Source organism: Aulonocara stuartgranti (genome assembly GCF_965226115.1).
Source record: "Aulonocara stuartgranti genome assembly, chromosome: 22".
NCBI classification, from domain to species: domain Eukaryota; kingdom Metazoa; phylum Chordata; class Actinopteri; order Cichliformes; family Cichlidae; genus Aulonocara; species Aulonocara stuartgranti.
In genome coordinates this window covers 27851465-27868517 of record NC_138957.1, presented here as the reverse complement: position 1 = coordinate 27868517, position 17053 = coordinate 27851465, and the positions used below count along the sequence as shown (strand labels likewise).

The following is a 17053-nucleotide window of genomic DNA, read 5'->3' as shown; positions in this document are numbered from 1 at the left end:
ATGGAGAAAAATAAAAAAATAAAGCCTTTTTAATGATATTTTGTTTTACGCCTGGCATTAAGTTATGCTACAATTAACATTTCTATACCCTGAAAAACCGACAGAAAGTTGAGAGAATAATTTTTTTCTTCATATTCTACTGTTTATTATTATTTTTATATAATATTTTTAGATTTTTAGAATTCTTGTTTTAATTCAATTTTTTAATTTATTTTTTTGGCAATTTAATTTTTAAAATATTTTCTTTCTACTCTATTTTTTTCCTTTATTTTATTTTGATACGACGATGACGTCGCAGATTTCTAGCAGACCGTAAGCGGGCGTGGTTAGAGGGTTTTAGTTGGGCCAATCAGGAGCGCCTAATGTTAATGAGCTGCAGGAGTCGGTGTGGTGAGCGGTTCTCCGGAGTAGAGGAGTAGAAAGCGGCGGACTGGAGTCAGCTAGATCATTGCGTGTTTCTCTGCATATGAATCTCTGGATGGCTGGTTAACCGCACAGGAAGAAGAAGAAGAAAAACTCTTAATAGTGCCTCCGGTTATTCCGACGTGCCGCTGTGTGTCGCGGTAAAGCGGATATTTCTCACTTTAACTGGAGTCAGAAAGAGAAGCGGCAAGATGAAATACAAAGTAAGTGAAGCGCCGCGGGCTGGATTTGATGCTACATCTCAGTTTTTTGTGTTATTAAGGCTGGATATTTGTTGTGTTGTTTAACCTGGATAATGACAACAAATCTTGATGCTGTCGGAGATTTCTTTTTGAGTCGACGTGAATGTGAAATGTTAACGCTTCTGTATTCGTGGCGGTAATCACAACTTATTTCAGTGAATACATCCGGGTTGCTTTTTTCTTATGAACTGGTTAAAAAAAGAAGGGGAAACTGCACTAATGACTTGCTGAAACGTGCCTTTTTTGTTTCTGCTTGGTGTGTGTGTGTGTGTGTGTGTGCGCGCGCGCGTGTGTGTGTGTGTGTAAATGTGCTGCACAAGTCAGTATGCGTCACTTTAAATCTGCAGGTTACGTTTTCCATCACAGGGGCGTAAAGGGAATTAAAATGAAAACAACTTTGAGGCCCCCTCCTTGGACTCACCACAACATTAGATTAGACAATGTCAGAAAATTGTATTTTTTTGAAGTCTAAAACCTGAAGATATCAGGTTATGACAAAGAAATTTGTGACAAATACACATTATAGGAGGTGTAATTAGCAAATACTTAGAGATATTGTTTTAAAATGTTTTAAAAAAGGAGTATTGGGTTATGAAAGCGGTTGTAAAAAAAAAAAATAGATAAAAAAATATATATCTTTAGAGAAGATTCATGGTAGTGGATGTGGAGTGACATTACATTGTTGTTTGGCTTGGCTCCTTGGAGATCAAAATGCTCAGCTAACTGCAGGTCATTTCCACAACAGCTGAAAGCCCCCCCCCCCCCTCAGAGATATTTAGTTTAGTGCTATAAATCTGTGATTATTATCCTGTTTTTGATGCTGTGGATATTTTATGGTAGTGGGTTTTCTTTTGTGAGTAAAGCTCGCTGTAATGTGGTTTAGGATGCTGTAAAATCAGACCAGCTCTCAAACAGACAGAAAAGACTGTTGTTAATGCTGTCAAATGCAGTTACTGGGATTAAAAGGGAAAGTCACCTCTGCATCATCGGCTAAAACCACAGGTCTTTACATCAGGGTGTAGACAATTGGAGGCTTCGACAGTGATGGATGGAACAGCTGGATGTCACTTCATCAGGAGGAAGCTTTGAATTTACTCTGGATGTGATTGCATTTTAGCACTTTTCCTTTGCTTCATGTTCTTGGGTCTGAGGTCTTCCTTGCCCCGTTAAAGGGGCAATAGTCTTTTGTGAGGGTTTTGGGGGTTTTGAGGGCACTTGATTCAGTTTTCACTGGCTGTTTTCTGATGTGTGAAGTAGCTGTTTGCCTCGGTGTTGGCTGGGATTCTCTCTGCTATGAGGTTTGGCTTTTTTTCTTCAGTCTTCTGGTCACTCTTCAGCAGATTTGTGACTGGAGGGCGTGCTCGCTGCATATGTGCGTCATGCTCACTGACTCATTGTCCTGTCAAGTACACAGTTCACAGAGCCAAGGGTGATAGTTTGGGTGTGAGGCCAGAGGAGGATTTGAAAGTGGGGAAATAACTTCGAGCATGTCTCCACGGTCACTGTATTCACCCTGAACAATGAGACTGATCAGTGCATGCTCATAAATATGATAAACACCACCGTTTCAGGCCATTATCAGCCTGTAGGGAGGATATCTGTGCAGTATACACACTCCGCTCTCTGACGTCTGACTCCTTTGTTTGTCACATTCAGAAGATAGCCAGAGCACAGAGATCATGTAGACAGCGCTCTTTGTTTACAATAAACATATCCACGTTATGCAAGGCTGTGGCAGAGGAAAGGAGGGTGGGAAATTAGCCCAAGGCTCCGGTTAGGTGACACATTTCACGTCACTACTGCGATTATCTAGTTTCAGCCGGTCACAGCTCTACTGCATCACATCCCGACAGCCACTCGATATTTACAGCTATATTAAGAGCGTCCCTGTCCTCGCAGAGTGGTAGTGTTTCAACACATGCTTAACAAGCGAGGCCGACCCCTCCCCCTCATGTGGTTCACGTGACCTGAGGTGAGGCGCCGCGATCTGATCAGACGCCTCTAGAGATAGTTTCCAACAGGTGTTCAGGTGTGAAACGGGGTGCCTTTTTCCATAGGTCACCAAATGTGTGTAATCCCCATGATGAACCTCACAGAGGCGGAGCTCTTCCAGGGAAATGGAGGACAAAGAAAGATGAGACATAAATTAGTATGAAGGGGACCTATTTTGCTTTTTCCTTATTTTCTGTCTTGTCACTGTTACAGAGGCGGATGGTTATATTTTTAGTTTCACTTAATGAGGTCTGTGTTTAGTGAGTAATCCCTGTGAGCCAAAAGTTCGGGCTCTAAACGCTCAGATTCAGACAGTTTTTTTCTACCTTTGGGTCTGAGTGATGTCATAGAGCGGAGATATTCCTCTTACAGCCATCACAGTCACACAGCTATGGTTCTTAGTTCATAAAGCCCCACCCACCTACAGTTTGAGCCCTCTGTTCGTGAATGGCAGCCAGTCAGAACAAAGTTGGCCTCAAGGGGGAGGAGCTAAAACGGCTCGTTTCAGACTGAGCAAAGCTGTTCTGTAGAGTTCAAGAACAAAATATGGAGATAGAGAGGATTATGAGAGATTCAATTTGCTTATTGGCTTGGAGATACTTCACATACCATAGTATAACGACTGGAAACAGGAGGAAACTGCCAGCCAGGCTCTGTCCAGTGCTAACAAACTGCAACAGTAATGCTAAAGCTCCATAATTAACCTGCTGCTTTTGTGATAACAGGTAAAAACGATCAACTCCTTTAATTCTTTTGAGTTAAAGCTCTCGATATGATGCCTTAAATGAAGGATGTCCCTGCTGGAAGTTGGACTTGGACGTGGAGAATGTACTTGCCCAGAACTGTCCTTTTAAAGGGTCGTGACACAGTTTTAAACACCCAGGTCTCATTCCTTTGTAGCTGATGTAACCGTTGTAGAAATAGCTCCACAACCAGAGTGAAGAGTGATTAGATGAAGCCAAACTCTGGCCCAAAATGTGCTTTTCAAAGTGTTTGTATTTTTTTTAATGGGTTCAGGTTCTAGGCAGTCAGCCAGCACTGAAGGGAACTGGAGGAGAGAGCATAGCAGACATTGTTCTAAGAGTGAGGAGGAGGATCTGTGGTGCTGAAGGGGCCTGCAGAAAATGAAAAGGAGAGGAAGTTGCGGGAAGAACGAGAGGGCAAACAGAGTTGGCTGTATAGTGGGGGTCGAGCCGTTGGGGTGGGGTTGATGGGAGTCGGGGAGGTCGAGGAGCGCCCCGTGAGAATGAGTGCATTCCAGGCGATCGTGCATGGGAAGGTTGTTCAGAGGATGCACATGATTGTTTCAAGGTGGCCCTTCACATTGATAATGAGCCTTACAGCAGGGGTTCTTTTCTTTTCTCAGCTTGTTTGCTTACGCAGGGGGTGGCATTGTGTAGTCCTTCCAGAAAGAGACATTTGTATTCTTCTGAAAGAAATTCCTTGAGAGGAACCCAGTGCCCTTTTCAAGAGAACTCTGCAAGTTATATGCACTTAAGCATTATTTCACATTGCTTTTTCCCATCTTAACTTCAAAGCATTTATTATTCTGTGCCTGCTCAGATGTCTGAACAGTGACATGTAGCTTTTGTAGCCCATGTGTGTCAGCGATTTCCTGTCCCTTTCCCCAACTTTGCTCCTGTGTAAGATTTTCAGATAGTGCAAAGAGCTACTCCCCCAATGTCAATGAATAGCGACCCCCCCAACCTCCCCTCTCTGCGCCCTCGTACCGTGAGCCAGCCATTAACATTTGAAAACAGCCAGCGGGGAGACAGACTACAATGTGGACTCGTTTTAGAAACAGACTCGCCAACAATGCAAAGAACCATTTCCACGGTTGAGCTCCTCCTTCCTTCCCTCAAGGAATGCCAGCTATTTCACAGGGTCATCCTTCAAGATCTAGTGGGCTCCCGTCAAGTCGGTTCGACTGCACGGAGAGTCTGTTTAATAGCTGAGCTGACCTGTGTGCGCTCTGGATATGTGTAGGGTAGAAGCAAAGGTCCTCTAGCAGGCCGACAGCATCGTAGTTTTAAAGCATGTGAGATTGCATTAGTCTTCTTTGTCATGTGGCGAAGCTGAGCAGTGTGTAGACAGTCGTTTGGGGGAAAAGCAATTATAAGAAGCTGCTGTATACAGGTAAAAAAAGAATACTAAACATTGCTAAAGGTTTTAAATAAAGAGGTCAAAGTGTATATAAATTACATGAATTCAGAGTACTCTAAACAACCCATTTGAGGCTTTTATTCGCTGTCCCCCCCCCCTCTGTATGATGGAGGATGATATGTCCAGTACAGCCATCTAAGGTAAATTTAACTGTTTGTGAGTGCAGAAGCCCCACTCGAGGGGCAGCCAATCAGAACTTTGTTATAACTTAGTTCACCCAATGTCTGTTCTAGACAGTGGGTGAACTAAGGGGCTACCCCATGGTGGAGTCTAAGATCATTATTATTTTTTTATGCATGAATCATGTTGTTGAAATAAACCTAGTAAGTCCTCTTAAACCACTTCCTTCATCCTTTTAAACAGTTACTCATTCATTTCCACACACATCATTTTCAACGCTTTCCCTTGAGCAACGTCCACAGAGACGTGGACGCGGACGAAGAAAAGCAGAATCAAAGATTCGTACACAAGATTCGTCTATGAAAGTTGGTATAAAATGCAAAGACGGCTCATTTTGGGAAAACAATCTGAAGTTTACGATCGATAAGCAAGATAACTTGACATATTCATATGTCATTAAACTTCTTTTTATCAGTTAGGAAAGTTGATATTTATTAATGAAAATATTCCTGATATTGCCTTTTTGGATTTTTTTTCCCATTTGTTGGCCAAAACAACCCATAGCTGTTGGTTATTGAATCTATTTGACATTTCATACACCAAATTATCCATTCAAAAAAAAAAAAATAAAATAAAAATAAATAAATAAATAAATAAATAAATAAATATATATATAAACACCCAGCACGCCCCTGCGGGCGGTTTATCCTTCAAGCTCGGGTCCTCTACCAGAGGCCTGGGAGCTTGAGGGTCCTGCGCAGTATCTTAGCTGTTCCCAGGACTGCGCTCTTCTGGACAGAGATCTCCGATGTTGTTCCCGGGATCTGCTGGAGCCACTCGCCTAGCTTGGGAGTCACCGCGCCTAGTGCTCCGATTACCACGGGGACCACCTTTACCTTCACCCTCCACATCCTCTCGAGCTCTTCTCTGAGCCCTTGGTATTTCTCCAGCTTCTCGTGTTCCTTCTTCCTGATATTGCTGTCATTCGGAACCGCTACATCGATCACTACGGCCGTCTGCTTCTGTTTGTCTACCACCACTATGTCCGGTTGGTTAGCCACCACCATTTTGTCCGTCTGTATCTGGAAGTCCCACAGGATCTTAGCTCGGTCATTCTCCACCACCCTTGGGGGCATCTCCCATTTTGACCTCGGGACTTCCAGGTTATACTCGGCACAGATGTTCCTGTACACTATGCCGGCCACTTGGTTATGGCGTTCCATGTATGCCTTGCCTGCTAGCATCTTGCACCCTGCTGTTATATATATATATATATATATATATATATATATATATATATATATATCATCTAATCATAATGAGAGTATCCCTTAGTTTAAAAGGCACTTAATCAAATGCAGTAAAGTGTTAAAAGGGGGAATCTTTCTCCTTTTATCTCTGATGCCCTTCATGTTTCAAAGGGGAAAGATGGCAGCCTCTGTTGTTTGGGCTGTGAGATCTTTGTGTGGCGTGAAATCGAAGGGACATTGGAGTGAATCTCCATCTCATTGACTATTCCTATATGTAAAACCAATCAATGTGGCCCTGCAGAGATACCCCGAAACATATTTCACATGTCGGCTAATGCCCCCTGGAGGGATTAGTGCTCTTGTCTCTGGGGGTTACTATGATGCACTCATGTACCCTCGCTTGGCATCAGCACCAAGCTTGGAAGTAATCCACAAGTCTCCTTTGCCAAAACTGAGCGTCTGTTGGCTGGAGGCCCCGTGAATACCATTCGTATTCACAGGACTGTTGTACATTTGTGTTGCCGGTGCTCCTCGACCCGTTTAGGTGCAGTAAATTATATTTTCAGGTCAAAAGTCGGTGTCAAGCTCGCAGTTATTCACCGCTTTGCTCAGGCGCTGAGCCAGACTCACGGATCAGTTTCCTCTCATAGCCCTGGATTGTCCTGGCAGAATGCAAAAGCTGCACAAGCCGTTACACTTTTGAGAGAATATCTCCAGTTTCAGTCCTAATTATAGGTAAGGCTCCAGGACCACAGCGAAGGAGTCCAAGATGTGACAAGATAGCACAAGCTCGGTGGTAGCCTGGATCTATCTGGGTCGTGCAGGAGCCAGGAAGCGCTGCAGGCTAAGGAGTGGGTCAGAAACGCAGGAGATGTCAGGTTACCTTATAGTTTGTGTGACAGTAAAAAAACAAAAACAAAAAAAAGACGACTGAGATGAATGGACAGAATAAGGAGGAGCCGCGGGATAACAGCCATTTTACCCAAGACGTTACACAAATTAGATCATTTCCTGTGACCTCACCTAAAGTGGTTGAGTGTTGCAGTTGAGTCCTGCCCACGTTGTATTTCATCACAGTTTTTACTGCTATAAATTACTGTAAGTGCACTCAAAGTAAACAGAGTGGCAGACATACTGCCGCAGGAATGAAGAGACTACAACAATGTAACAAAGCATTACTGTTTTAATAACCTTAACATTAGAAGCAGAAGCTGGGTGAAAGCCACACCCCCTTAAATCCCAAATCTGCATTCAGTGACCTTTTTATCTGCTTTGGGCAGCAAATAACAACTAATAACAGTAACTAATAACATTCTCATTACTATAATGATGAGTCAAATTTCTGTAAACCTGGTGAAGTGAAACCCAAAATCGACAACTCCTAAGTGTACTGGTTCTCTAACAGCTTTATTTAGCTCTTTAGCTTCATGTGGTTATCAGTTTTTGTGACATTTGGACAGTTTTCAGAGATATTTGTACAAGAAGCAGTCGTCCATTGTGTCTAGTAGTTAATAGTAGAAAGAAATGAAAGATGATTTTGACTTAAATAAAGGATCAAACTAGCTTGGCAAAAGGCTTTGGGCAAACTGGAAAAGTACGATTTACAAATGTGTCTGGAAAGCATCTCAGTAATCCAGGTCATGGCAGTCTTAAGAGTTTAAAAAAAACAAAACAAAAACAAGTATCTGGACTTCCTTAAGTTTACCCCCACTAGGGTTTACATATCTGGGACTCTTCACCTTAACTTAAGAACACAGACAGGAAGGCGTCCAGTTATCTTCTTTCTTTTCAAGATCCTAAGATTACTTTTCCACAGTTCAGAAGCACTTGAATGATTTATATCGAGCACAATTCTTAGCAAATGCATCTAGAGAGGAGAAAGTAGCTGAATGCAGTGAAAATATAAAAGCTTTACTGTTGATTATGAATGTGATCGTCATCTCCTAAATAAGAGTGAAACTGACATTTTCCAGGGGAAGGCCATGATTGTGACACACTTTTCATCATTCTCTGACTAGACAGTTCAACTGAGATATTTTTTGAGGATCTGAGGTTTGTTGGAGCTTGCGGCGTGGTCAGACGGCATCATAGCGCATCACATCCCATCAAAGCTGCAGCTGCCATGCTGTTGCTGTTTATGTTTTAGGGTGTGGAGATTTCCTCGCAGCTCGTGAATCATAAATGAAGGAGAAGGTGTTGGTGGTGGGGGTGTCATATTTACACTGTGGATACAATAGTCCTTTTTATTCAGCGCTTGGCAGGTTGAATTTACCCTTCTTTCCACATCTTCTGGCAGAATTAAAGTCTTTACACAAGAAAAATGAATGTTTACAATCAGTCACAAAGAACCCCTGAAACAGTTTGTTCCAACCACAAAACTAAAATAAGCTATCGATTGATTACATGCAGCTACAGCGCCCAGTTGCACTGTAACTGTGTCGTAACAGTGTATTGATTTACACTTGCTTGCATAAGATATCAATCATTGCGAAGCTGCAGGGAATGTGCTGGGTCACGTTCCCCTGTGTGCTGGCTTTAAATGACACCGGCCTTTTTCGACAGGATTTTCTCAGAAATAGCCGAGGTGAGATTTCACCGAGCCTGCTGTGTAATTATGTTAATACACGGCCACTGGCAGGGCTTGTAAGGAGGCTGTAATCAGAGGGTCAACCTTCCTGAAAACTGTCCAAATGAAGAAATTACCATGTACTCTGAGCTCTGAACCGCTTCCCATGAGCCCTTCCTACCCAGAACCCAACACACGGCCCATTTATTCGAACTGGCTCTCACCCGCAGCAGGCCGCGCTCTGAGGAACGGCTTGTAAAAGTCATCAGGTCCTCATTACCGTCATTACTATAATTATTTTCTATATTTAACCATGCGAAATGAGGCCAAATGAGCGTGTACAAACCACCCCGGGACACGTGTTACAGTGGTACGGCCCTAATTGTGGCACCAGTGTTCTCACAGTCAGAGCGTACCACTTTTTTTGGAGCAGGTTGTTTGTTTGGGCTGAAAACGTCCTCGTCGCTTTGAAAGCCGAGGCACTCTCATTGCTGTGGGGACGCGGGTTTCTTCTATGTGGTGTGGCTGTGGCAGTAAGGGAATTCAAGTATTTGTGAGCTTGTTTAGCCAAAGCCACCTTCATTATTATTAGACTGATGTGTACCCCGGAGAGGCAGAGCCAAAACCACCCAGAGAGCTCTTACTGAAAGCAAAGGTGGGGCCCTTTTCAGCAAGTGGTGAAATTACGCAAGGTTTTTTTTTGTTTGTTTGTTTGTTTTTAAATTTCGGGAAAGGTCAGAACAGGCTCGCAGATGGGATGACGTTTTAAACTGCTTGTGTTCAGGCAAGACACTGATGGGAAGAGGGGAAAGAAAAGCCTTGGTGATGTAGAGGTTTGAGTCAGAGGGGATTCAGACAGACTGGACAAACCAGGACAGACTAATAAAACATACCAGATGGGAAGGAGAGCTGTTTTAGTGCCACATGTTTTAAAAGACAGTAAACAAAAAACAAACATGTGGAAATAAAACAAACCTGTCAGCCTCAACATTAAAACACCTTCCATGTGAAGAAAAGACATCAACCATCTACGTACCTATGCAACCCTTGCATTGCATTGCAGTGACGCACCCCAATGGTAGTGGTCTCCCTTTTCAAGGCATTGTACCTCACCATGCATTAAAACCTGAATCCCATGGCACTGATCTGGCCCCTCAACTCCCCAGATTTCAATCTAGTTGAGCACTGGAAATGTCCCGGAGCAAGTCAGATACATGGAAGCTGACGTCTGGGTCAAAGCTGTTTAGGCACAGCAAAGCTGGTTGGTCTTTCTACTTGGGTTTAGTCTTTTGACTTTAGATACATTTTAGGGTAGTTTAATTTTAAGGCCTTTTTTGTTTGTCCTTCACATTTTATTCTCCTGTGTAATGCAGTAGCAGCTCTCTGTTTTCTCAGAGTCCAGACCAGAATTTGCTCACTAAAATACAATTTCTTCTGCTTGTGATTATTCCGGTTTGTCAGCAAGATTGCAAGTTACACCATAAAACTCATTAAAGAGGTGGAGCACGGGTCGAAGAAATCACCCATAAAATGTTGTTGCGGCTCAGATTACTTCCTTGAACTTGTTAAACAGGACATTAGCCCTCAGCGACCTTCTGCTTACTGTCTAGCTTTAGCTAAAGATACACTAAAAAGTTGTGATGGGTGGATGTCAAACCTGACACTGATGCTTTTTTTTCTTTGTTTTTTTTTTTACATTAATCTTACATTTATATCATCTTATACATAGACTTGGTAAACTCACCAAACCAACTGTTCAAACCTTCTGTTTGTAAGAGGCAGCCAATGAGAAGAAAGACAGCTAAAATGGCTTGTTTCAGGCAGGTGATGATCTGAGGGGCTGTAGTATAATAAGGATTATCTTAAAGTGATGATTCAAAGCAGGGTTCAAGAAAAACTAAACGTGGAGTTGGGGTCATCACATTAGGTCCGCTCTCAGTGTCATCAGTATAGACTGTACCTAAACAAGGTTTCGATGACTCATCTAAAGCTGTATGCCAATTAAAAGGTCTGAAACTACGTAAACATAGATACATTACATAAACAAATAGATACAATAGTAATACATCTAAGTCACTGCTTCAAGACGATTCAAGGTCATGAGCAGAAATGTGGTACTTGCAATAGGAAGCAGCTGAGCGCCTTTCACCTCGCTGAGTGATAACTTCCTAGAAGCTCATACACATGTGTGTGTGGATGCAGCAGAAGCACCCCTCTCTGACACATGGCAAACACACGTGTTTACAGGAGGATCAGTGGCAAGCGATGGAGTCTCCGTGCTGCGGCTAAGTGCTGTTTATGACGCCCGGTTTAATAGCCGGGTTCACCTGCTCTGGGTGAAGACAAAAACACGACTCTTCCCCTTCTGCATCACTTCAAAAAGGGCCGCGTGTAGCTGGCAGTCATTACAGCCGACAAGCTGTTTGTTTAGTGTGATTAAAGGTCATGTTTGGTGTCTCGCATGACCCTTCACATCCCAAATACCATGCTTGAAATCTGCTGTGGCTCACTGTTTTTCGACTCAGATGCTCTTTAACCGTTCATTGATTTATATCGCATGAATCTTTACAGACAAGCTGCGGCACTCTAATGCGAAGTAAACTGCAGCGTGTGTGTGAAGAGGAGGGTGTGAAAATGTGTCAATCAGGCTGCTTCCTGTTAGGATCTCTGTGGTACCAGGCTCACCACAACGGATGATACATATATTTATATATAATGTATAAGTGTTCATGCTTTTTTTTTCTACAGTATCACAGTCATGTCAGACTTCCGCAGAATCCAGATGCAGAAGTTTACTCACAGCTTCCACTGATCACTAGTTATTAAAGTGCAAATGTTTGCAATGCTTATCAGTCTATTAGTGATCCTGTGCAGCCTCTGGGAGCTGGCAGTGGTACTGTGATTGTGGTAGCTTCTACTATTACCCCTCTTTGTTTTGTTAATATTACCTTTACTTCCTCATGAACTTTTGCATAACTGGAAAGAACAGCAATAGAAGGGGAAAAATCAATATGTTTTAAACTTCACTAACACCTGTGACGGGTGATAAGTGAACATCATTTTTGGTAAAAGGCTGGAGTACCATAGACACTATCACCCCTTGGTGTATGAAATATACTTTGAAGCCTCCAATTTGGTATTTGTGGCTGTTTCAGTCATGAGTTTCTTTGTTTTTAAGAAAACACAACGTTACTTACATGAGAAGCAGTCCTTAGAAACACTGTAACCACCTGTCATCCAAGAGAGCCACACCCCTAAGTTTGTATTACTTTAAGCTTTGATGGCAGTAAAACCAAACGATAATACACAAAAGCAGGTGAACAATCAAAGATGCCACACAGGTATATGTGTCATCATCTTGCCTAGCGACCTCTTACCAGTAGGCTAAAATGACCAGTTTGTGGCGTTTATGCACCTATAATGTTATTTTAATTTCACGACAGTAACATTTAATTTGTATCTACAAAACATGAATATTAGGATATGTTTCATATATGATGATACCATCATGTTGCCAGGCAACCATATAATGGCAAGCTAAAATGACTTTTCAATAGTAGAGCAGGGCTTGGGCTTGGATATTGCTGTACAGCTATTACAGAGAAGCGAATCAGCCACAGAGACCAAAACAGTTTCTTGCAGCAGGCTGTAAACGTTTTTATTTCTGCTGTAAAGTTGGACTGTCTTTTAATAACAGAGTCTGTGGGACTGACCTTTGGAGCCAGGCTCAAGTGGCCACTAGTGGAACTGCAGTCAACCACACTTCTTTGTTGGGTTTGTTTTTTAGCTCTGATGGTTACTGCTTGCATCATGAAATTAAAGTCATAGAGACTTGTGGTGAAATGTGTTTTCGATCTGCTAAAGATTTCCCGTTAGGGTTCATTTATGTCCTAAGATTAGTATTAAATCTGCACCGAAGCCTTATTAAAGCATATGTACGAACTACAAAAGGCAGCGGAGTGTGGTTTAGACAACAGATGCAGGGTGACAGTTCCTGTTGCACATTTTCCTCGACCGGCTTGCATCTCTGCAGACTGAAATTGCTGGGTGTGCTCATACTGGTGGTTTTCAGTACCTTTTTCACGTGAAGGCACGGCTCAGTTTGTGATCGTGCGCGTATGCGGTCTGCAAAACGGGTGCTTTCATTTCGGCAGCTGGTCACAGTGATCACTAATTAGCAGAGACAAAGGAGCACGATGCGTGCAATTCTGTCTGTCGGGTGATTTAATTTCTCTTCTGAGCATCAAACACAAAGCAGTCAACCACAGCAGCAGAACTGGCCTCATGCAAATACCTACAGCTTTGGCCTTAAGCTGAAAGAAGACGACTTATTTAAGATCTAAGTTAAATAAAACCGTGTAGTTTGTCTGCTATGGCTTCCAAATCATCTACATTGTGACCTAATTTAAAGAAAAACAAAAATCTAACCACAGTATGGCTGTATTCATGTCTATCAGATCTTTCATTAGACGGTAGCCACAGCCTTCTATTGCTGATAGAGCAGATGACACCCACAGTAGCCACAAACGACCTAAATTAGTTTTCCTGCTGGGGTCACTTTTTTATTTTACTCTGGCCTTGAATATTAGGCATGCAACATGCAAACAGATCTGCAAAGGACAAGGAAAGATCACGATTCCAGAGGCTGCTCATCAGATATTCACAGCTCTCAACAACAAAATGATAAACTCAAATCAGTGTGTTTGAGCAACCTGTATAATCCTATTTTAAACCTTAACTTTATGGACTCTGGACTTTCAGTAGTAATAAAACTGTAAATATTCAGCACTCTATTGTGCTTTCGACTTGTCTTTGTGTCCAAAGGTCGTCCTTATGGGACACTTGTTTACTCTTTTTTTTGTGTGTGTGGCTGTTTTAGAGGCCAAAGGCAGTGGAGGAAACGCTCATTCACTGTTACAGCAAATGTTCATAAAAACAACAGTCGCCATTCGTTTTAAATAAAGAGGTCGTTGCACGTGCAAGCGATTAGTTTTAGACTGCTCTGTTTGTGCTTACAGAAGCCCCACCCACCTGTTGTTCTTACCTTGTGTTTGTTAGGGGTAGCCAATCACAAAAGGGTTGTCTTAAAAGGAGGAGGAATGAAGCTAGATAGTTTTCCTTTCTTTTTTTACACACAGAGGATGGAGTGGGCAATAAATAAGCATTATTTTTAAGTGGCATGCTGGTATAGTGTGTTTTCCTTGTGAATCAATGAAAAAAAGCAAACACTTAGAGGTTTAAACAATCTAACAGTAATCAAAAGCTTCAGTTCAAAATCTGTGCTGATCTGGACGGCTGTATTTCCTCATATATTCAGACTTTAATTGGAGCAGGAGCAGTTATCAGCATTTTTGTTTCCTTCTGGACAACTCTTGGACATCCAGGTCTGCTCCCGTTGGATGGCATTGACCTCTAGGGCTCATGCTCAAGCTCTTCGCAGCTAGTTAGGTGGCAGTGGGTGATAGTGAGGGTGTAACTGTGCTCTGGGTGTTGCTGGCTAATGGCTCCGACAGCACACTGAGACAATAGCCAGGGAGGCCCGCCCCACAGAGAGCGAGAGAGAGATAACGATGTTACTAACAGCGAGTTTCACATGGGAACTGCTTGAATCGGGCTGATAGGAAAGAGGAAGGCCGAAGAAGGTTCAAGAAAGCCCCAAAGTAGAAACTGCCACAAAGTAGGCTTCCTTATTCCCACGGTGAACCGATGAAAGGTGAGATACAGAAAGAACAGATCAGAAAAAAGGTGGAGTGGAGAGATAAACAAGAACTGAGTGGCTGTCCTGTGTGGAGCTCTGTTTGGCTGCTTGAAGTCAGTTTTTAATCTAAATGGGCATGTAATCCAAATAAAAATATCATTTTCATCCTCCAATCAGCTCGTTTCATCTCATGTAAATGTAATCCAGCTCAGAAAGATTATAGCTGGTGCTGACTCGGAGGCAGTCAGAGCTACTTTATCGCTACTGTGCCTCTGTTGGTTATTCATTACATTTTTTTTTTCATTTTATCGCTTAAGAAGAGTCATGACTGAACAAATAGGAGGCGTGTTGCTTCTTCTTACTGTGTTATGAGGCTCATCTGACTGGTGAAGGTTTTTGTTCATGAACTGATGATTTTGAGTTATTTTAAGCTGTTATAGAAAGTTGTGGACTGGCTTTGTTTGTCTCTAGTTGTTGAGTTTTTGTACTTTTCATTGGTGGGAGATATATTGTAGAATACAGAGGCACTGCTACAGTCTTTGAGCTTAAAATGGAGGTTGGATTGGCATTTATGAAGTACTCCTTTAATCTTTTTGACCATTCAAACGTGTTGCATAAGCTAAATTTACCCATTCATATGTGTAGGGCTTTAGTCTTTGTACTTTATCCGCCTTACATACTTAACTACATCCACATTAGAATCCCCATGTAGGCTAACATGCATATCTTTGGACTTTTGAAGAAAGCTAAAGTACCTTGGGACCATGTAAGCTCCTCACAGGAAGTTCAACCAGGAAATTTGACTCCAACACGATCAACCTATGAAGCGATAGTGCTAACCTCACTGCACCATCATGCAGCCCAGGATGTCAAGAGCACAAGAGTTTGTGATCTTGACATCCTAGATTCTCTAATCTAATGTGATCGTTGTTGATTTTCTGAAAAGCTAAAAACAAAAGTAAAAACCAGATAATAACCACTCTCCTTTCCCACTTTATTAGATGTTAAAGGCGCACTTGACCAAGCTGCTTATCCACTAATTGTATTCATGGACTTTGCATTGATCGCTGTTGTGCCTGGTAGTTCCCAGGATTTAAAGTTGTGGGCATCAGGCAGTTGAAAAGGAGTATTCATGCTCAGTTAACTCCTTCCGTGGTTGAATAAAGGCTAAAGGAAGAAAGACTGAGGCAATTAGTCTTAAATGCCCCTCTCAGACACAGCGGCACGCTCCGGGGCTTTTTCTATCTCCAAAATCTGCTGTTTTGAGTCATTATCCCTCAACCCTCCGTAGACCTTTAGATAGCTGTGCCCTGAAGCACGAGCTGAGCTGAGAAAATCCCATCAAGTTCAGATTTGGTTTGAAAGACATCTGGTGAGGAGCTGCCGACCAATGGCAGCGCAGCGAGTTCACCAGCATGTCATTCACTGGAGTATTTAAAACCTGGCGTGGCAGACGGCAGTCATGTGTAGTATTAGGTTAGTTTTGATGCTTCAGATAATAAGTGATTGATACTGTTCTCATGATTGTTGCTGGAGCTCGTTAATTCAGCTTCTTCTGGAGCTTTTTATTAATAAAATCCACAAAACTTCTATATGAACGTGTGGGTTTATGGGTGCGTATGTGTATGTAGGTGATTGTTTTTTGTTGTTTTTTTCCTTTGGTTTAGCATTGTGTCCTGCAGATAACCCGCCTGTAAAACCGCCACTGTTGTTTTTCCACTCAAACCTGACAAACAGCACGCAGCAGGAGCGAACAGCTGTTGTAACCACGTGCTTGTTGTGTTATAATTAAGCCGACACGTATCTAAACACAGTCTGACCTTTGCTCCCGCAGAACCTGATGGCCAAAGCGTTGTACGACAACATGCCGGAGTCCCCCGAGGAGCTGGCCTTCCGGAAAGGGGACATCCTGACCGTCATTGAGCAGAACACAGGCGGCCTGGAGGGCTGGTGGCTCTGCTCCCTGCACGGCCGCCAGGGCATCGCCCCCGGGAACCGCTTGAAGCTGCTGATCGGACCCATGTTCGAGGCTCAGTCGTCGGGCGCCGCCGCCGCCGCCCCTTCTCCATCTCAGAGCTATCAGCAGAAGGCTAACTCGGGGTCTCAGGGCCTCTACCAGGTGCCCCCGTCCCTCCAGAGCCCACAGCAGCAGAGTCAGCAGAGCATCTACCAGGTCCCACCGGGACAGGACGTCTACCAGGTCCCACCGAGGAGTACTCTAGCAACTGATAACACACCAAGCAAGGTGAGACAGAGCTCATCAGTCAATCTGTCAGCTAGTTTGGGTTTCCTTTATTGACTCAGCCCAAGAAAGATACATCACTATGGAGCACAGCAATCAATAGTGACCATCTGATTTCACTGATTAGTCCTCCTTTAAAGCAAAGTTGAGGGGCTCACCAGTGAAACCACCTGGTAAGATGATTGGAGAGAAAAACTGTTATTACTGAGTCGTACTTTTTTCCCCTAATGCGCGCACAATGTTTTGCATTTAAATGCACTTTTACACACTTTCATCTGTAGCAAAGGGTCGCACATTAATATTTATCAGAGCGTCAGAAGAAGAGGAAATAACAAAATGGAAAAGGTTTAGAGTAAC

General features: G+C 42.9%; 1 protein-coding gene across 1 annotated transcript in view; it reads left to right on the top strand.

The window, feature by feature from the left end:
• Positions 1–361: 361 nt before the first annotated feature.
• The window catches only part of nedd9 (neural precursor cell expressed, developmentally down-regulated 9), a 35834-nt gene continuing 19142 nt past the window's right edge, over positions 362–17053 (top strand). The window contains exons 1-2 of the mRNA XM_082520903.1: positions 362–626; positions 16289–16699. Coding sequence (XP_082377029.1) covers positions 615–626; positions 16289–16699 — 423 coding nt within the window. The 5' untranslated portion in view covers positions 362–614. The remainder of the gene's footprint in view (positions 627–16288; positions 16700–17053) is intronic.